Below are 21,868 nucleotides of genomic sequence, written 5' to 3' on the forward strand. Positions count from 1 at the left end.
GATGATGTAATTGGTTAGGCGAGTTTTGTTTTCTTCCTTTTGGTTGTCTTGGTTTTGTTGCATCTTCTTGATGCTTTCTTAATAAAATTTATTATTTATCAACAAAAAAAAAAAAAGTTTGTCTTTTGGATTAATAAAATAAATGAAAATCTTTTTGTTTTTGGATTTTTCAAAAAAGTTTTGGACTTTTAAAAATTTACTAAATTTATTGAAAAAAAAATATAAAAATTAAGCACATTTTGGTAATTTTTTGTATTCATTGAATTCTTTTTAGATTTTTTTCACAAATTTATTAATTTATTAATATATTTAGATATGGTGTATCTAAAAAGTAAAAAAAAAAAAAAAGTCTAAAATATGAAGAAAAAAATTACTAAAAACAGCAAAATACGAAAAATAAAAACTTAAAAACATTTTTGAAAACTCAAAACCAAACAGAATGATTATCTTTGTCAATTTTGGCAGGTGTTAGAGATTGTCCAATCCTTTATCAATTTTTTCATCTAATTTGATTCAAAATTTGAATAAAAAACTTAATTTGATTTGAATTACTTCAATTCTCTCATCAAATTTTCATAAAAGAAAATTATACTTTTATTCTCATTATTCCAAATGTATCTTTTCATCAAATTTGACAATAAAAAAATATATATATATTTCTCTTGATTTGATGAACATTTAATGAATGTGTTTGAAGCTTCATCTATTTTTTTTAATATCTAATTTCATTTCAAATTTGAGTAAAAAGTTAAGTTTGACATGGTATGAACTACTCCAACCTTTCATCAAACTTTTATCAAAATGTTTTTAAAAATTTCAATGTTATCCCAAACTTATCTTTTCATCAATTATAACAATTTAAGAACCTGATTTGTAAATACATAAAATTCCATTTTTCAATCCACGCGACTAAACGATACTCTACACTATAGCTAGTCTGTGTAACCAAATCTAAATGAACCTCATTTTGTCAACAAAGAGCAATACGCTCAAGTGGTCAAATGGAGACAAACATCAACACAAAAGAACTAAACTTCAAAATGCCAAATTCAAACCTACTATTGTTCCACCATATCCCTTTAGTTAAAACTCAGAAGCAATCGCATTGAGACTAGAATTCATTTGGGAAGAATTTTTCAGCTTGACTTTTTAACTTTTTTGGGAAGAATTTTTTTAGCTTGACTTTTTAACTTTTTTGCTAATTTAGCCGGACTAATTAACTCTATTTAGGAAGAACTTTTTTTACATAAAAGTAACTTTGAATGAGGGTATGAGTCCCTTCAACGTGATATAGTACTAGAATAACAGGAATCTGCAATTGAGTCTGAGGCCACCATATTAAGCCATTGAGAACAATTTAAAGGTCGTTTGGGGTGTCCTAAATAAGTGCACTTTTTGTCTTTTTAGACTAAAAAGTTGAGGTGGAAAATATGAATATTTGGATTAACTTTTTGACTTTTTATGGAAAAATGTGTAATAAAAAATTGTAAAAATTAGTTTGTAGGGAAAAATTGGAATTGGGAATTGTGCAGCCGTAATTGTTGACTTTTGATGAATAGTGATAACTTTCTAACTTTTTGAGTAACTTTTTGACTTTTTGACTTTTTTGAGACTTCCCAAACTTGGCCTTAGTTTATATTGAAACCTTCATTACAGAAAAGTTCCAATCATACCCCGATTTCAACTAGGACAGATGTCAATACAATTGCAGAGATTCAAATCTTGGAAGAACTTTGATGACCAATGAGTATGCTACACATTTAATATGGACACAAAACTATCTTGCATACAATACTTGTGTAAATTTCATACATATTTGTTAACATTGGTTGTTACAACTGATGTACTGGGAATGAAAATCTAGAGATGATAATGATTATGATCAAAACCATACACAAACCAACAATCAATGCTCAAAGTTACTTCTTATAAAGGGAAGCAGAAAGATTTCTTCTTAGGTTCAAATTTCAGAGCAAGGTTCGAAATCAGTTACTTTTGAAACATGAACGAGACGAAATTTAATCATTACCACTTTCTTTGTTTCAAATAGCACTTGATCTGTGGACAAACTTTTGCCATGATCGTCCCATTAGTTAAAACAACACCTTTACGTTCTCCTGTCATTCCACTTGTATACATCATCATCGTGCAGATGTCAGATTGAGGAAATTTGCGATCCAAACTTCCCTGAAAAAGATAGATAAACAGGGTAAGATGACAACAACAAAGAATGTACTACTTGAGCTGTAAATAAGCATTGATGTGAAGGTCTTACCAATAGAGCAAATTCTTTCCAAGAGAAGCAAGACACACCAAGGTCTTCAGCTTCCTTCTTTTGCATGCTAGAAATCTCCCAAATCTGGCAATAGCTTAACAAAAGAATAAGCTGTTTTTAGTTCACCACATTTAAGTATTAGTCATTCTAAAAAAATTACACTTATGAGATATGACTTACTTTTTAGATGTGAAGTACACCTTCGAAGGCATGTTGGCATCTGCACAAGTTAAAATTAAGTATTATAAAGAAGAATATTATGAGTTAATGACCCAACTTTCTTTTGTGTTTATTTTCATCAAACTGGTTTCTATTTTTTCAAGGGGAAAAAAAAAACAAAAAATAGATTATGAAAACTCAACCAAACAGGATGAACACCACTTATCTTGCTAATCAAGAATCAAAGCCTAATACAATGAAGCACTCAAGATCCAGGATTGAACTTTTGGAGATAGTAGAATTGGAATCGAAAACAATGAAGCAATGTGGATAATCAAACAAATAGAAAGATATATTCATGAAGTAGAGTCTAGAATCGAACTAGAGTTCAGTACACTATTTGATTTCTAGGATTGATACCTCTTCATTAGATTGCTTAATGGAGTATCATTACGAATTCACTATTCAGATATCAGAAGATCAATTGATGTTTCAGATAGGTTCAGTTGTTTGCTCACAGCTGACAAGGGTGTGTTTAGGGTGAAGTAGTGAATGATTTGCAACCTATGAAGCACATGTACAGATATTGGTACTAGTAAGGTACAGGTATGTAGAAATGGTAAAATCTAAAAAAGGTAGAGTACTGCTGTGGCTGGGTACATTTGTAAAAGAATATTTATTTTTAATTTGAATAATGCAAAAATTAGTTAAATGATTTAGTTGATTAAGATTCAACCCACAATTTACATTTAATGCCAACCACACAATTTTCTCCCCCTAATTTGTTTCTGACTGTTAAGAAAATGATTCTGACCAGTAAGAAATCATTTTCTTACCGATTAGAAACATATTCGGGGGTGATTCGAGAGGCAAAATTGTGTGAATGTAGCATTGCTGTTATGCTATAAAAATAAAAATTAAAAAAAAAAAGAGTAGTCTAACTTTACCTCTACATAAAAGAAAATACTATTCCGGCTGGGGGTACAACTTAGGCATATACTAGGTAACCTCTAGAGTAAGCCAAAATTAAGAAGAAAATTTTTTGGGTCCGTGTTGCATATACCCAGTAGATACGAAATGTTTGTCAAAGTACACATGCTTCATAGATTGCAACTCTAGAAAAGTGATCATGATAATTCCCAAAAATCCAAATTCTTGATCTAAGGAGAAGCAATGAGAACATACAGCCAGTATCTATCTTATTCTCTTCAACAAAAGGTATCGAAACTTCAGGATGGTTGATGATGAACTCCACAGAATTTGCATCAGTGACACCAGCAGAACAAACTAATGGCCGGTGGTGGTTGAAGTTTAAATTAACTTTAGTCACGTACCCTGCATTTCGAGCTTACAAATGCTCAAAATAACCACCTGTTGGTTTAATGAAAAGGAAGAAAACATACCAAGTGTGTCATACAGCAGAAAATAGGCTATGGAATGGCTGTTACAAGCCTATGTGAAAATAGCCAATTCAAATTGGTAATAGTTCTGGCAAAACACTTATTAAGTAAAGAAATACTAGTAAAATAAATAAGAAAGAACCATGGCAATGTATGTACCAAAGCAATTAACTTTCTTTCTACATGAAGAGAAACAAAGTACAGCATACCAAACCAAACCAAGCCTTAAAACAAAGTACAGCATACCTCCATTGAAATGATCCATTCTGGGAAATTGGATCCATATATACTGCACCGTTCTCCCTGAAAAAGCATAACCCACTATTTATATTGATCAGTTTCTAATATGCAAAGTCACACTAGTTTTTCAAACATCAAAACCACTCTTTACTTCAACTAATGTTTGGTTAAGTTGTCAACTTACAAGATTTACCATCCGGAACAAATTTGAAGAGCGGCATCATGAACCTCCTCATGTGTCAGCCTTACATATGGGCCAACCTGTCAAAAAAATTCACATGGAAATTGATGATCAGCCATTTTCTATCTTCTCTGGAACTTGAAAAGTAGTTTCTTTTCTTCTCCAAAACTAGAAATGATGGAGCTTAATGGGTTTCTATGTTACTTTTATTTATACTAACTAAAAAGATATGGTGACATGACATTTGTCTCTTATTTAAATGACTAATGATGGATAATGGTATTTTTATTCTGGTTTGAAGCACGTATAGACATATAAACTTAAGGAGACAGAGACAAACAAACACAAACATACAGAATGGTACCTTTGAGTCCATGATTATATGATGACCCAGCATACGGTTCTCTGGAGTCCTTTTAACAGAACCACTGCCACCAAAAATAGAGATTCAAAGTGTTTAAATCGGATGAACCAATATATACAGTTTAGTATAGGATTTTTACAAACCAAAAAAAAAAAAAAGTTGGACATATTTTATCAAAAATATCATCTTTAAAAGAAATCTCAGGGAGATGATGCTGCAGAGAAGAGCAGTACTTTGCCATGAATGATGAAAATGTGGAAAAAGGAGTCTGAACTAATTTTCATTTTTTTCCATTATTATGCAAATCCAAAATGGGTACTGAGGAAAGGCTGGTTTGTATATAGTAGGAAGAAATTGTTGGCTACAAATGGGAATAATCATCTGGTGCAACAGACAGCCTCAGTTATTTAGGGCTGTTTTGGCAACAACCTATTTTAGCCAAAAAGTCAAAAAGTCACTACAAAAAAATCAACTTTTCTCTCTACTTTTTGCACGTGTTTTTGTGAAAAGCTAAAAAACCAACTAAAATAGTCAATCCCGAAAACAACCCTTAATATGAAGAAAAGTGACATTGGAACCATGCACTAAGAGATAGAAGGAGAGACAGTTGTTAAGATGATAGATGCATGGAACAATAATTGAAGATCATGGCTTGGGAGAGAGATGTGAAAGGTGCAGTGATTTTCTTCTTGTTATTTTTAAATTATTTCGGTTAATAATGCAATGGAAATAAAATAAGATGATGATTAAGAAAATACCTGACAACTGATTCTCTAATAAACAGTTTAGTCCCTTATATCTCGGCAAAGAATAAATCACATTGCAGAGATCAACGACGAAGAGGGAGAAGGGAAGCGTGATGGGAAAGGGAAGCGGGATGGGAAAGGGAACGGGAACGGGAAAGGGGAGGGAAAAGGGGAGGGAAAGGGGGAGGGGGAAGGGGAGGGGGAGGGAAAAGGGGAGGGGGAGGGGGAGGGAGAGGGAAAAGGGGAGGGAAAGGGGGAGAGGGAGGGAAAAGGGGAGGGGGAGGGGGAGGGGGAGGGAGAGGGAAAGGGGGAGAGGGAGGGAAAAGGGGAGGGGGAGGGGGAGGGGGAGGAGAAGGGGAATGGGGAACGGATGAGGAGGTGGGGGTACTGGTCGGCCGGAAGTAATGGCATTCCTCAGGCATCTCTTCAATCAACACTTGCACGTGGGGAAGGACGGATCTCAATTCGTCTGGCAGCATCTTCAACTTCTTGCAACTTTGAATTTCCAAAGTCAAAAGATTGGGCATGGCCCTTTCATCCACCCTCCACCTCACTAAGTTGTGCAAACCTTTGAGTTTTAGATGTTTTAGTTGAGGGAATCCCATTGCAGAACAAACCATTTCTTTCCCCACAAAGGCTTCATCTAAGTAGAGGCCCCTTAAGTTAGGCAACTTCTCCAGTGTGGACATAGGGTCTTCCTTAAGTAGAGATCCCTCCAACCATAGCTGGGTGAGGCTGCTGCTTGAATACAAAGAGATATTCATCTGATGGTCAACTGGTGGTGCTAACACTTGTATAGGCCCTTGTATTTCCAATTTATGAAGATGATGACACCCCAATAATTGTGTTAGAAGATTTGACTCCTCGGAGAAAACATCAGAGTCGCGAATAGAAAGTGAAGAGTGACGGAAGAGTTGTTGATTTGGGTTACTGATGCTGAAGAGGTAGTTGATCATATCCTCACGTCTCCCCCACATTTTTGCTTCCCTTAGCTGTCGAAGATTGGTTAATTTGAAGAGATCCTTGATATCACAATAATATGTATGGAAGTTTTCTAGCATCTCTAGGTTGTCCAACCCATCCAATCGTAATATGTCACCATTTTCTATATGTAAGGATTGAGGAAGATAAAGATATTGCAGTAGTTTCAATTTCCATAGCACATTTGGTATCAATGGATGTGATAGTGTCCGTAAATCAAGGGTTTGCAAATACCTCAACTTGCTTATTGATGATGGCAACTGGTTGAACCATGAATATCTTAAACCCAAGTACCTCAAGTGGATTAAATTTCCTATTGCTTTTGGTAACTTTAGATCACTCACACTAAAAAATCGATGTCCCATTGCTTCAAGGTCTAAAACTTTCAGCAATTTGAGATGGTTGAAAATACAGGGTTTGATTTGTTCCCAGAGTCGATGACTGCACCGGCCTCCATAGAAAAATACAGCTGACCGAATGTGCTTAACTTGTTTTTGTTTGAGGAGCGAAAGGTCACCATCAACATTCTCATCAAAGGCAATTGCAAGTCTGTGTATTTGACTACACCTATATGATGATAATGAAGAAGAAGGATAGGAATTTTCCAGTAGTTGTTGTTGCTCATTTTTATGCCTCTTCAAATAAATGACCTTAAGAAAATTTTCCTCTTTTATCTTTAACAAACATACGTCTCGCATAAGGTCATGAAGCTTGCATGATTTAAACCTTCCTTGGTACCTGATTGGGTACTCCTCTAGCTGCACCTGAAGTATGCATCTCTGTGCCAATTCATCCAAATAACATTCTGCCACATCCATAATTGCTTCTTCTTCCCCTTTTTCCTTATCCTCCAATGATGATGGTAATATGATACCTTCGGCCATCCACAGTTGGTATAATTTCTCTGCTTCTATCTCAACATCTTCTGGATAATTTCCCAAACAAAGAAAACATGCCTTCAACCGATATGGCAAGTCATGATAACTAAGAGCCAACACCTCCATTACTCCTCCATGTTGCTGTCCAATGCTTTTGCCCCTCCTTAGAAACGAATTTAAATTTTGATGAATTATCTCCCACTCACTCCAAGTATGTTTTGTCACTAAGATTCCTCCTAACACAACAATGGCTAGCGGTAAACCCCCACACCGTTCAACCATTTCCCTCACTAACATCTCCATCCGGGTGTCAACTTTGAAGTCTACAAAAGGAACAAAGAGCAAATTTGTAGTTACAAATAAAATGGAAGAACTTGTTTGTAAATATAACACCCTCACTTGAACATAAAAAAGAATAACATGTGACAAAATATTGGAAACTAGAAAATACAATACATTTCATGTAAAAATGATGATTTTCTATTTCTTTCTTACTGAATTTGCTTAAACATGTGGAAAAAATCTGCTAACCATTTGTTCACTTGTGAATTTCACAAATAGAGATTAGATCTGAAACATTTACTAATTGCAGATTGAATCTGAAAAATCTATCCCTCCTTAAATCTAAAACATTTACTAATTGCATTTGATAATATATGGTAGGGTTTTTTTGGAGCAAGCAAGCATTTGAAAAAATGAAAGCAAATACAAATTTATAAGGGGCGTACCTATTGGGTCTGTGGACCCTAATAAGTATTGTTCACTCAACCCTCGGGTCCAATAGGGGGTTTGGAGGGCCTCCTCCCAAGGGGAGGGGGTCCAAGGGATACTTTAGTAATTTTCATGTTGCTTCCACGTTGCACTAATTCTATACTTATAAATAAATGAAGGGGCCGCCTCTTTCAGGTTAAGAGAGTTGTATCGTTTTCTGATCATAGTTAAAACTGCAACAGCCATGGACATAGCCCCATTCTAGGGTGAACCATATAAATCCTTCTGTTCTTGTGTGTGTTTGATTTTTTTGATTTTGATTGTCTTTTTTGTTTGCTATTTTGTGTCTCACTGATCCTGGTTAAGAAGAGACATTTTTCCAAACCTTAGTTGCACGAAGCGGGAGCGGGGGCGGGGAAGCGTGAGCCGATAGAAGTTTCTTAGGTTGGGAGCGCCTCGAGGAGCAGTAATATATATATATATATATTTTAATATAATTAGAAGTTTTTTTATAAATATTTTTATTTTAATACACATTAATTATTTATTTATTTTTTATATTTTTTAAATAATGTGTTATTGTTAATTTTTTTTATTTTATTTTACACATATGTGTTTGTGTTTTTTTATTAATATGTATAATATATACTCATATATATATTATATATTATATTTATATGTGTTAATATTTTTTTTATTTATATATATTATAAAGATTATATATATTAATATTTTTATTTTTTTTAATTAATGTTTTTTTATTATATATTTATATGTATGTATATGATATATATTAAATAATAATGTGTTAATGTTTTTTTTTTAAATTTAAATATATATATTTATATAAAGATTATATATGTTTTATCTTATATATATATATATATATATTACTTAGATATATATCGTGATAGAAGGCCAGAGAGAGAGAGCGCAAGTGAGAGAAGGCAAAGACGAAGGAGGAGACGATGACGATCAGCAAGAAGGAGACGATCTACGAGAGCGAGAGCGAGAGCGAGAGCGAGAGAGACGAATTGCAAGAGAGAGAGAGAAAGACAATCTGCTAGAGAGAGAGAGAGAGACGAACTGCAACAGAGACAAAAAACACACACACACAGAGAGAGAGAGAGAGAGAGAGACAACCTTCGAAGTGATGAAAGACGAAGAAAAACGAAGCAAAGAAGCAAGACATACCCAGAGACGACCTTCAGGTTCTTCACCTTCTTTCTCCTCTCTCTCTTTGTTGACCAACAAGCTAGGGTTTTTGTTCATAGCCACCAACGATCCCATCTTGGACAGGATCGCATTTCTCTCTCTACAGAAACGCGATTCTTACACGTTTCTTTCTAAGAAACGCGGAATCACGTTTCTTACGAAGATTCGTCACCTGGTTGCACGATTCCTGCAACTAAGTTCCAAATACTATGAAGCACGGATACTTCAAATAGGGTGACGTATCCGTATCGTATCCATATCGGATACTGATACTCCTTGAATACTCGCGGATACGTATCAAATACTTATTAAAAGTATCGGATACTTTTTAATTATTTTTTCATTAATTTTGGAGTATCGGATACTTAATTTTAAAGTATCGGATACTCCAAGTCATGTTTACTTGTTTTATAAAATTACAATTGTAACATTTCTTGCATAGTGATATAATATAATATAATTGCAAGTATAAATATAAAAATATTTTTCTAATACTTTGTTAAGTTCTTCGATAAGAAGAGCATAGTGAGTTAAATAATAGAATTTATCAAATTGATGTATCCTAATTATTTCATGCATGTCCCCTATAACTACATAGAAAGTAGGAATTAACAAGAGAATATAACAATGGTAAAATTAAATATCAATAAATAAATAAGCAAGTAAACTTGAATACAATATTTTTCACTAGTGTCAAAGGAAAAAGCATAGGAACAAGTTGTGAATTGTTTTATTATTGTAATATAAATATATTAAACTCGATATTGAAATGAAATATTTGCAAGACTTATTAAAAATTTAAAAAGTAAACAAGCTACTAGCTTAAATTAATACAAAATTTTTAAAGGTTAGTATTTTACATTATAAAATTACTTTGTGGTTTCTTAACGTTCTTTAGCTTATGTGTATTTTTCACAAACGTATCATAACCGTACCGGTATCCTAATTTTTTAGATTTAGTCGTATCGCCGTATCCGTATCATGTCATATCTGTATCTCGTATTCATATCTATGCTTTCTAGTCCAAACAGTACCCCTCATGCCTAAATCCCTAAGGCCCCGTTTGTTTCTAGAGATAGAATGGAAGGGATTGATAGTGAGGGGATTAATAGTGAGAGGATTGTTAGTGAGGGGATTGATAGTGAGGGGATTAGTAGTGAGGAATTATTAAATTATTTTTATATAAAATAATAAAACAAATAAAAAAATATAAAAAATTAAAAATTATATTTTAAAAAAAAATTCCCATATATAAAAAATAAAAAAAATAAAAAAATTTCTAATCCCCTCACTATTTTTCTAATACCATCTCTACCTCCTCCTTACCAATCCCATCTTCAAGGGTACTAGTAATACCAAGGGACTAATAGTCCCAAGGCCTTCTCCCAAAACAAACAAGGCTATTACTAATACCTTGGTATTAGCAATCCCAATACCCTCTCTTTCACCCAAAACAAACGGGGCCTAATAGATTTGTGGTCTAATAACTATCCCCAAACCCAAATCCATAGCCTATTCTCTAGCAAAGCCGGAAGAGGTTCCAAAATCAACAAAGTAGTTAGCTGATAATAAAACCGCCCTCACATGCTAGGTTACCATTGAAAACTAACATTTCACTTCAAAAATTGCATGAATTTTAAGTCAAAAAGATTTGAAATATGTCTTCTGAGAGATTCAATCCTCCAAGGGACTTGCCCACAATCACTGATAGAAAAATGAATAATTACAAGTAATATTATTTCTCTTAATTCTTTATTTCCCTCAACAAATCTAAATCTAGGCTTAATATAAATAAATAAATAAAGTAACAATGAGACTAAGAAAAAGTTACTTGAAAAATTTATTGCAAGATCAAAGCACTTAATACGATAACGAGATATATGAAGATGACTCCGAAGAAATTCTCGTTTACCTATATTTTTTTTACCTCTTTTACCTAATCCATAAATAAATATAGCGAACCACTAGACAACATATTATGATACCTTAATATTTGATGCAAGGGAGTCAATTGAGGAGAAATTCAATGATTGAAGAGACTAACCTGCACCATCTCTTCTTGAGAAGACCTTTTTCTGAAATAGCTCCCAACTCTCTTCTTCATTTAAGCACTTCGGTTCATGGAGGAAACAAGCCGGATCTATGTGCATAGCTACTTCTTTATTACGAGTTGTCATCAATAACCACTAGGCATTTTTTCTCTTGTTGGACTCGGTAAAGTTGCTTGACAAGCTCTTCATCTCTCATGTTCACAATTTGATTTTTCCACTCTGGTACAAGTTTGGTAAAAATCCCTTCCAAAATATCTTTTCTTTGCCATTGTTGAGATATACAAACCCAAGCAAATCGATCAAAGTGGCTCCTAATACTTTGGTGATGGTATATCTTCTTAGCAAGGGTGGTCTTTCCTAGACCACCCATGCCACAAATAGCAACAACCTGACAATTTTGTTTTCTTTCATTCACCAAATGTTTGATTAATGTCTTCATGTCTTCTTGAAAACCAACAAAATCCTCTTCAATAACATGGGAATAAGATCGCCGATATTGAAGTTTCCTTTGATATGTAGAACTTGTACCTTCTCTTTCCATTACTGCAATTAAACCGTAACTTTGTAAGCTTGAGATGAGAATATTGATATTTTTTTTAATAGTTTCAATCTTAGACTGAATCCTGTAGCGGGCTAAAACTTCACTCAAGATGTTAACAGATCTGATGAGGATCTTTCGAAAACCTCCTTTCCTCGATGCCACTTCAAAAACAAAAGTTTCAACAACAGCCTCCGCGTTATAAGCAACTTCTCTAATTTCTGCAACCAAATTGTGGATCGTCTCATGTTCATCTTGTTTTGCATCTGCATCTTTCAAGAAGCATTGCATCTGCCTTAAGTGTGCTTGAACTTGCTCCACTTGGTCACTCATACCATACAAGAATTGTGCATTTTGAATCGCTAAAACACCAAGTCCTTTGATGGCGAAGGCGACAACAGACTCTGCCATTACCCTTGCTGGATTGAAAAGTACTACAAGCTTAGACGAAATGTGTCCACTCAAGTGTATTTCTCATCTTAAATATTCCACATGTACATAAATTTATCAATTAGTCCAGTGAGTTAGGTGCATGTATGTATGAATACATATACTATAAACAATTGGTATTGGGATTGTGCTTTTTCAGCAATTTGTTTGCACAACAAACATTCTTGCATATCAATTGAACTTTCAAATCATGAGTGCTCCTGTGGCGTGTGCTTTTTCCTTTTGTCGTGAAAATTTATAGATTTTAAGATTCAATTTGTTGGATCAAAAGTATATATGTAAGGATTTGAATGAAAGATTTCCCTCTACATGTTATGCAATGCCCAATATATAACTCATGTATAAACATATGCAGATCGTGAATTTGTGGGTGTACATATGGGGAGTTGCTAACAACCCTACCTAATTACTTTGGACCCTCCATTTCTTTAGACAGACACACACCAAAGTGCTCCCCTCCCTTTTTTCTTTGAACACCCACCATAATCCTACCCTTTGGACCCCCACCTCTGCAACCTTACTTCGGCAGCCCGCACCCCCACGTCCGGCGACCCTCCCCCTTGCCCTCCGTCGACCCTTCCCCAGTCCCTTCTTCCTTCACAACAACCCCTTTCCCCCACTACAACCCATTCCCAACTAGCAACCCCCTGCCCCAGTCCCCCTTCTCCTCCCTAAGAGCCCCAGCCTCCTCCTCCTCCTCCTCCTCCTCCTCCTGCTTCTTCTTCTTCTTCTTCTTCTTCTCCTCGCTGCCTAAACCCTGAAGGGTTTTCAAATCTAAGGTTTACGCGGCGAAGAAGAAGTGGAGGATGAAGATGAACAAGAAGAAAGAAGAGAAAGAGGAAGTGGGTTCCCGGCGTTGTGGCTGGCAACAGTGGACAGGGAGTAGGGGTGACACAAAAGGGAAGTGGTGGGGTGAAGGAGGTTGGAGGAGGGGCGGGGTGGCAAGGTAAGGCTAGGAAGGGGAAGCAAGGGTCGAGAGGTTTACTAAAGAGGGGCAAACGAGGGAGGTAGCCGGAGTTGTTTGTGGTGGTGGGTGGGGTTAGGGTTAGGGTTAGGGTTAGGGATGAGAGGTTAGAGATGGGGATAAAATAAGAAAGTTGTGTTACAGTAAAATGGTAATAAAACTAATTAGGATAAATTACACTAATCTCTTTCAAGGTTTGGAGAAAATATAGCAAATTTCACAATTTTAACAGAATTATATTAATTTCCTTTTTAGTAAGATTAAAGAGACCAAATGGTATGAAAGTACAAACATACACAAGATAAAATGGTATATATTTCAATATACACAAGATAAAATGGTAAAATATACATTGACCTCCTTTTTAGTAAAATGGTACGAAGGCACAAACATACACAAGAAAAAATATATATTTCAATATAAAAAAAAGTTACAAAAAAAATAAAAAAGATGATAATATCATTTTTTTCATTCATACGACTAACGAATTTATGATGAAAAGGAGAGGGATCAAGTGTTATATGAATTAAAACATTAAGAAAACCTAATGTAATTATGCCAAACTTATTAGACTTACTCTATTTTTTTCAAATCTCACAGAGGACAGTATAATTTCCCTAAATAAATAAAGGATTTGGGGTTTAAGTACATAGCTCGGGCTATTAGCAGCTCCCATATATGCATGTGTTTGTTTTAGAACATTTTCAAGCATTTCATCAATTTTTTCATTAAATTCAAATTTTAAAAAATGGGTAAAAGTGTACTCTCGACCATTTCATCAAATTCATATAGGAAAAACACTTTTTTTCACTAAATCAATAATGAACCAAATTTTCAAGAGTCATATTTTTTACTCAAATGCCTTGTTTGGCAATGGTTTTTTTTTTTTTTTGACGGGCTAAAATTCACAAGAAAACAAAATAAGTTAAAATAGCTAATAAAATAAAATATCACATCAAACGTATAATCATTCCACTTTTTCTCTCATAAACATTTCATCCAACTAAAAAAAAAAATTCAACCATCTTTTTCAAATACAAATATTTTAATCTATTAAAATAGTCAACCTCTCAAAGGCGGCCAAAAATTTGATGAAATTTTAAAAATAATAAAGATTGGAAATTGTTTTCTTTTATAAAAATGGTTAAATCAGGTTTTTCAAAAATATTTGATGAAAATATCAAATTTTGAAGTGTTCCATGGATCAAGCTTTTAACCAAACTTTCACTCAAATCTAATGAAAACCCAAAAACAAATACAAAAGTTAGGAATGGAGAGGATTTCGTTCATACATATACATGTATTTCTGGGTATACATACATGTGATGCTAGAGTCTAGAGAGAGAGAGAGAGAGAGAATGCATACCTGGTGAGAGAGGCCGTGGGAGGATAATGGAGATGCTGTGTGTGCAGACGTTTGGGGGCTAATTGACGTTCATATTTTAATTTGAGGGTTATTTTTTAATTTCTTATAAAATGGTATATATAAAAATAAAAATAAAAAGTGATGGGATTGAGTGTTTTACTTTTTTTTTATTATTCTAACCAACTTCAATTATTACTTTTTAAAATTTGATTACTTTAATTAATTTTTTTAAAAAACATATAAAAATAAAAAAAAATTATGTGATAATTTATAATAACTTTTGACTAAGCGTTGTCTTTGTATGACTTATAGACTAATTTTTTTCTTATTATGAAAATACATTAAAAATATATAAAACATTATATAATTTAAATTAATTAATAAATTAATTCTTTTTAGATATTATCAAGAAGACTTAAAAATTAGAGGCTATACAAGGCGAGAATTACATCACTTTTATCTTTATAAACCCCTTCAAATCACCTCCAATGTATTCCTAAGGTTTTTATAATTAAATAATAAATATACATAAGTTTATAAATAAAAGAGATAAAATAAAATAATACTCCTATCTCATAATTTAATGAATATTGATATGGGTGTCACGCGGTTGCGTGTCCGTCAAATAGTCAACCGTTGGCCTTCTATTTTATTAAATTTATTCAATAATTTAGATTATAATTTTAATTTAATATGAAATATTTTAATTTTTTTTTTAAAAAAAAAAATCCCTCTTACCTTAAATTTATCTTTTCACTAAATTTGATGAGAACAAAAATCATTAGAAATGTTTTATCTTTTTAAATTTTTATCACATTTAAATTTAATGAAAGATTTGATAAATTTTTAATTTGATAAAAAAAAAATATTTGTCTTGATTTGATAAATATTTGATGAAATGATTGGAGATACTTTTTTGGCTAGTATTTTTTATCAAATTTAAATTTGATGGGAAAAAAATTAATGATTGAAACCGTTCATCTTTTTTTATTAAATTTGTTTAACAATACTTGACTTGATCCCCCCAATGGTGAGAATCAATTTTAAAAAAAAAAATACCTAACATATCTTAAAAAAGCGTTCATCTTTTTTTTATTAAATTTGTTTAACAATACTTGACTTGATATAAGTCACTCCAAAGGTGAGAATCAATCCTTTTTTTTTTTTAAATACCTAACATATCTTAAGAAAAACCTCTTTTAATCAATTCAGGTAAAAAAAAAAAAAAATGATCTCCAATTCTTCATTTTTTCAACAGTTCATCAAAGTGATAAAAAAAAAAAAAAATTGTTGTTGAAATTTTATAAAATATTTGATTCATCTCTCATTTGATGAATTTGTTTAATTTAAGAAATTTTGATTTGACATAAGTTTGGTGAATGGATTGATCCATTTTCATCAAATGTAAATTTAATGAGGGATTTAGTAAAGAATTGAAAATGTACTTGGGCCATATTTGTTTCATGAGATACAATTATAGGATTGGATTTCGGCAGTGTTTGGAAACAATGTTTTTTGGATTTTTTTTTTGATTTTTTCCACTAAAAGATAAACTTTTTGTAAAATCAAAGAAAATAAATTCAAACAAAATATCATATCAAACCCCATAATCATTTCATTTTTTCTCTCACAAATATCACATTCAACCACAAAAACTCAACTATCTTCTCAAACACAAAAAAAAATTTCTCCAATAATATCCTACAACTAAAAAAACCTATATAAAAACTCACTTCCGAAACATCCGCTTCATGTCAGCATTTGTTTTATTTTTGGTTTGCATATATTTTAGGACGAGGCTATGATTTTATAGTTAATTAGGAACTCATTGTGATCGTTGATTTCCTTTTTTATCAGATGGTCCTTTTTTTGTCAGTGGTCACTTGTGCTAATGGCCAAGTTGTCTTTATTGTAGATCGTTGTTAGATGTGTGTTCATCGAACGACTATGATAATGTCAGATCATAATGATCTAGTTGCGCGACATACTGATCATCTGATGAAAGTTGATCAGACGGTACTTCCTCTCGTCAATGCCAATCTAAGTAGTAGCCCACTTGTTGTATACCTCAAATTGCATTCCTTTTGGGCCTAATTAGTTTTGGGTTTATATGGACTCTTATTGGACCTAGCTTCCTTTTTTTACCCTCCACAATGCCTTATGAACACTTTTATTTAGGTCTCGTTTGGGAACAGGTTAACTTAGTAATTTTTTAGTTAATTAGCTAAAAAGGTAGGTAAAAAAATTGTGTATGTTTGGGATGACTTTTTGAATAATTACGAAAAGCTATGCAAAAAGTAGAGAGAAGCCGTAATTGTTGACTTTTTGGTATGACTAATTGGTTAATTGACTAATTTAGTAATTTCTTAGCTAATTAACTAAAAAAGTAACATCCCAAACTAGGCCTTAGTCATAACCAAGAGTACAACATCCACCAAACACTGATCTCATTATCGAGATGGATGCTACTTTAATTTGACCATCATTCACAATCATAACCAACACAATTTTAATTTATAACCAATGCTACTTACTTTAGATATAACTGCCATATATTTTACCTTTTTAAAAAAAAGTATGTATCATAAAAATAGTCGTTTTAAAGGGAGATTATTATTATTTTAAAATGCCTGTAGGTTAAACTAACCCATATATTGTACTCAATTTTGTTTCTCTTGCCTAGATGATGAAATCAATAGTATACACAAAATTTTCAATTAAATATTATCCAATTAAACAAACGTATATAACTCTGCAAAACACAAGAAAAAGTGTACATAAAACAATTGAGTTCAGCACCTTGGATCTTCTTCAGCATTAATTTTTTACCAATAATATTATATAAATAAAATTTTGTACAAAATCCTCGTACGAATATTGTGACCTTGTGGTACGTTCATTTCACCTTGAAATTTGATATCATAAAATCAGGAATAGATTGCTCAAGGGAGCAAATTAAAAGGAATAGTTTGTCAACCTAGATTTCACTAATCCATTTTTCCATGGATTCGTTTACCCAACTCCACTCAGACCAATCTAATCTGTGCCTTCGTTTGGAATGTGGATTAATTTTTTTATTTTTTAGCTTTTTTAGCCTGTGGTTAAAAAACCTCATTTGAGATAGATTTTTTGATTTTTTTAATTTTTGTGAGAGAAAAAATAAAATAATTATGATTTGGATGTGACATTTTATCTTATTGACTTTTTGATTTATTTTATCTTTTTATAACTAAAATTGCTAAAAAAGCTCATGCCAAACATAACCTTTCACAATAAGGAGGTAAGTAGAACTATCATCAAATAACTCATTAGTCGATTAAAAGATGACTTCGGAATAGCATATACAACGCGCATCCAGAATGAGATGGCAAACATAGCATAGTGTTTAAATAAGGTTTCGTCAATTCATCACAATTATCAATTTCCAACTTGCCAAATAGACATCAAACTAAGATGAAAAACCTGAAAAACAGAGTACTGTCTGCTTAGATCCAACAGAAAAACGAAAATAAAACCCTAATCTCTAGTGACCCTTTACAATGACTCAAACTCGAGATATTGAATCATATTCTCAATTCTTTACTGCTTGGCCAACCCCTTCGGGATTCTTCTATTGATAGCATTTCCATACAAAAAGGTCATAAGTATGAAAAGGAGTACAAGACCGTATTGAACAAAGAACCATAGAAAGTAAAGCAACATCATATATTCACATTGGAGTAACTTTTCTCCACACCCATATTGCTATGTACTTGCAACATGTCCAAAAAGGGTTAGCACTTGAAACAGATAGTCACAAAATGGATACAAAGGAAATTACACTGCCGATCTTTATATGCAAAGGATCAGAAACCTTTCAGCTGATAACTTTACAAAACATGAAGCACTAAAACATGCTTAAAGTACTTACAAAGAAACCATCTTCATTGTATGCGTCCTGATAGCACATCGGCCAGAGAAAAGTGATCCTGCAAAGGCAATTGAAATACAACTTCACCGGGTTTCTTCAATAATTTTTGGATCATAGCTTTTTTTGGCGATTGGTAGGTGTGGTGGAGACGCATTTGGAGAGTGGAAAGTTTCTTGATACTGTAACTAGCCAAACCCCGGTCATCCTCCAAAGTTCTTCCACCAAACACAAGATAATGGGCATCAACCAGCATGTCCGCCTTATTGAAAATCTTATTCTTCATGTCATGTTCGTGTACATTAAGAATTAATGATTTTCCATTCCCGTCCTTTACAAATATCTGAAAGGAAGGCACCTCAAGCCACACGTCTAAGATGGAGTTCTCTCTGATGTTATAAAAAGCTAAAGTCTTCCCATCCTCGAGTCGCTTCTCATCGTACAGTACATGCTGCTCACTGCACCAGAATCCAACCATACTCTCAATTATTGCCTTGACATCACGAACTGTGTGCAAGAACTTAACTTCAGGTTTCAGGATCTCCCCACTAAGCATTCTTACAGAAATTGACAACACATCTTTTGGACAAAGACCAAATAAATGATACATTTTGTTTGTACATTGAAAGAGGCCAAAGTCCTGTTATCTTCCAATAACTTTCCACCATAGAAAAGAGTAATAATCTGATTGTATACCCTCTTTTTCCTAAATCAAGGATTTGATGTTTTGGACAGTATCACGAGCCTTTGCTTGGAGTTCAAGTGTTTTCGTGCGTGATGGTATGTAGACTAAGAATTTTATTGAACCCAAATTTTGGAAGACAAGATGGAGATTGGAGTTCGGCTGAATGCCATAATCAACCAGCTTGTGGTCATCCTTGAGCCGCTCGCAAAAAAAAAAAGAGTTCCTGAATATTTTCGAAAATGCCTTCCTTCTCACATAGCATTGCCTTTAGATTTTTAATTGTCTCTGAATGTCTTCACCTCTAAGGCATATGCTCATCTATAATAAAAGAGGAGAAGGAATGAAAGGCACCAGAAGAGTATTACCCAATCATACTTGAAGGGGGCACAATTACTCAAGCCTATTTGTATGGAACCTTGTTGAACTAGACGAAGGTCCCTACTCTGTACTGACGAAGGTCCCTACTCCGTACTCAAGCCTATTTGTATGGAGCCTTGTTGGACTGGACGAAGGTCCCCACTCCGAAGTGGGCTCTCTCTCTCTCTCCACTCTATGATGGGCCGAGCTAAGGGATCAGTCTTGACCCACTCCCACTTTCACTCCGAAGAGGGGAAGACCATGGGCCTGGCCCTAGCACCACTCCCCACTCCGAAGAAGGGAAGACCATGGGCCTGGCCCTAGCACCACTCCCCACTCCGAAGTGGGTAAGTCCATAACATGGGATCCAAGGCTTCCACTCAATGAAAACATGAGTGCTAACAGATCAATCAATGCCCTGTAAAGTAAAGAGCACATGGTGCCCGCGAATGACGAATCTTACTCCCCTCTATTAAGGGATGTGCTACCATCATGGCTAAAGACCAGGCGTAGAATGAGGGAGCTTGATGAATAACACTCAACGAAAACATGAGTGCTAACAGATCAATCAATACCCTGTAAAGTAAAGAGCACATGGTGCCCGCGAATGACGGATCTTGCTCCCATCTATTAAGGGATGTGCTACCATCATGGCTAAAGATCGGGCGTAGAATGAGGGAGCTTGATGAATAAGTCATACAATCCTTATAAAAGGTAACCTGACTCTCCTTGAAAGGGGCGATCTCTTAACTCTAGAAACAGACTGGTCTTCTTTATCTTGTCTCTACCAAACTCCGGTACTGACTCGACCGTCGGAGGGGTTTCCGACCAACCCCCGGTCGGGCAGCCTAACTATTTGTTCCTTGTGCAGGCCTTCACCCATTGGTGCACCAGGGTTTGTCCACGAAGTTCCATCTTACTCTATTGCGGAAACTGGTCCACACATTTGGCGCCGTCTGTGGGAATCGTTCTCTGATTGCTTTGTGACGAAATCCGACGATGGATATTGAAGGAACCTCGCAACCTGGGATGGGAGAGAAGACTCCAGGAACGGAGAGAACCAAAGACAAGGGTCTGGCCTTTCCTACCGAGAACGACAACCTGATGGACCACGACAGTCCGACCCTCCATACGGCGGAGCGACGTCATGCCGTCGCCTATCAGTCATCTCAACGGCTGTTTGTTGAGAAGGACCACCGTGATCGTGTCATCGACTCGACGAGTCTGGAGATTGAGGAGTTACGTGCTCAACTGAGGAAGCAGATGGTACCTCAAGGTGAGCCAAGGAAGTCCGGAGGGGGACTGTCGCAGCAACAGAAGCACACTTTTCCACCGCCTCTACGATGTGAATGGTCTAACTACGGTCCTACTTGTGGTGAGTGTAACCGGCCGATTCCGGTATGTAGTGAGGGAGCCAGAAGTAAGACGGAGAATTCTCGAGAAGACTTTCGCAAGAGACAAAAGTCCATTAGTCATTATTCAACACTCTCTTCTCTTCCGCATCATCGTAACGAGCGACCGCGTAACTTGAGAACATGGTTGAACGACAACCAAGGGGATGACCGACAGTCGAACAAAGTAGCAGAACGACGAGTAGAAAGGGAAAATGAGCATCTAGATCGGTCCGTTCATCAGATAGAGCATCGTGCTTTGGACCGACTAATTTCTTCCCCCCTCTGCACCGAGATTGAAGTGGTGGAAGCTCCTCATAAGTACAGTCCATCGAAGTTCATCCTTTATGATAGGAAGTCAAACACCCTGACTCATATCAGCCATTACCGCCAAATGATGTCACTTTGGAATTAGAATGATGCGTTCATGTGCAAGGTTTTTTCCTCTAGCCTTGGTGAGCATGGCCTCTGGTGGTATGACAAGCTTCCTCCTCAATCAATCTATGATTGGGCTCAGCTCTCCGAATCCTTTGTTGCACGGTTTGTTTCTAATAGTCAAATCCCGAAGGGATTGGATACCTTGTTCAATACTCGGAAGGATAAAAAGGAGTCTTTGAGCGAATACGCTAGGCGATATTGGGAGGCATATGGCAATTTGGAAGAAGATGTTTGTAGTGAGCCGTTGGCAGCTCTATACTTCAAACAAGGCTCCCCCTTCACATAAGCTCAGGCAATCATTGACAAAACGACCCCCCTCTGACTTGAAAGAGCTGAGGGCTCGAATAGAGGAGCGAGCCCGTGTGGAAGATGACACAGCCTCTATACAAGTGTCAGTTGGAGATGAGGGAGTTAAGGACTCTTGGCAACATAAAGCCGAACAACCTAGGAGGGAGGACCAAAGAAAGAGGTATGGCCAAAATAAGCAACCGACCATGCAAACCGAAGAAGAAAGGAGTAGATCCTACGAAGCCATAACCACTGTGTTCACGGAGCCGATCTATAGGCACTT

The 21,868-nt window shown here is 35.0% G+C and overlaps 3 protein-coding genes across 14 annotated transcripts; all 3 read right to left on the reverse strand.

The window, feature by feature from the left end:
- Positions 1–1,766: 1,766 nt before the first annotated feature.
- On the reverse strand, positions 1,767–14,600 carry LOC114302566 (putative CoA ligase CCL6). Of its 12 annotated transcripts, none has more exons than XM_082877729.1 (10): positions 14,520–14,600; positions 11,195–12,158; positions 5,378–7,547; positions 4,620–4,683; positions 4,259–4,335; positions 4,081–4,155; positions 3,620–3,805; positions 2,456–2,495; positions 2,276–2,369; positions 1,767–2,187 (listed from the first exon to the last, which is right to left on the reverse strand). In XM_082877729.1, the coding sequence occupies exons 2-3, from the start codon at positions 11,325–11,327 to the stop codon at positions 5,449–5,451; spliced, it is 2,232 nt and encodes a 743-aa protein (XP_082733855.1). In that variant the 5' UTR covers positions 11,328–12,158; positions 14,520–14,600; the 3' UTR covers positions 1,767–2,187; positions 2,276–2,369; positions 2,456–2,495; positions 3,620–3,805; positions 4,081–4,155; positions 4,259–4,335; positions 4,620–4,683; positions 5,378–5,448. The 12 variants fall into 12 exon arrangements, with proteins under 12 accessions (XP_082733855.1, XP_082733856.1, XP_082733853.1 ...); XM_082877730.1 differs by lacking the exon at positions 14,520–14,600 and adding an exon at positions 12,592–12,732; XM_082877727.1 differs by lacking the exon at positions 14,520–14,600 and having other exon boundaries at positions 4,081–4,137; positions 11,195–12,505.
- On the reverse strand, positions 11,400–12,150 carry LOC145795726 (putative disease resistance protein At1g50180). Its single transcript, XM_082880598.1, has 2 exons — positions 11,617–12,150; positions 11,400–11,558 (listed from the first exon to the last, which is right to left on the reverse strand). Exons 1-2 carry the CDS (start codon positions 12,148–12,150, stop codon positions 11,400–11,402), a joined length of 693 nt encoding a protein of 230 aa, XP_082736724.1.
- Positions 14,601–18,442: 3,842 nt separating the features above from the next.
- On the reverse strand, positions 18,443–18,982 carry LOC114259323 (polyubiquitin-like). Its single transcript, XM_028199337.2, has one exon. The coding sequence runs from the start codon at positions 18,980–18,982 to the stop codon at positions 18,443–18,445; it is 540 nt and encodes a 179-aa protein (XP_028055138.2).
- Positions 18,983–21,868: the final 2,886 nt, after the last annotated feature.

The sequence above is a fragment of the Camellia sinensis genome, chromosome 7 (genome assembly GCF_055761805.1).
Source record: "Camellia sinensis isolate YWXY chromosome 7, ASM5576180v1, whole genome shotgun sequence".
Lineage (NCBI taxonomy): Eukaryota > Viridiplantae > Streptophyta > Magnoliopsida > Ericales > Theaceae > Camellia > Camellia sinensis.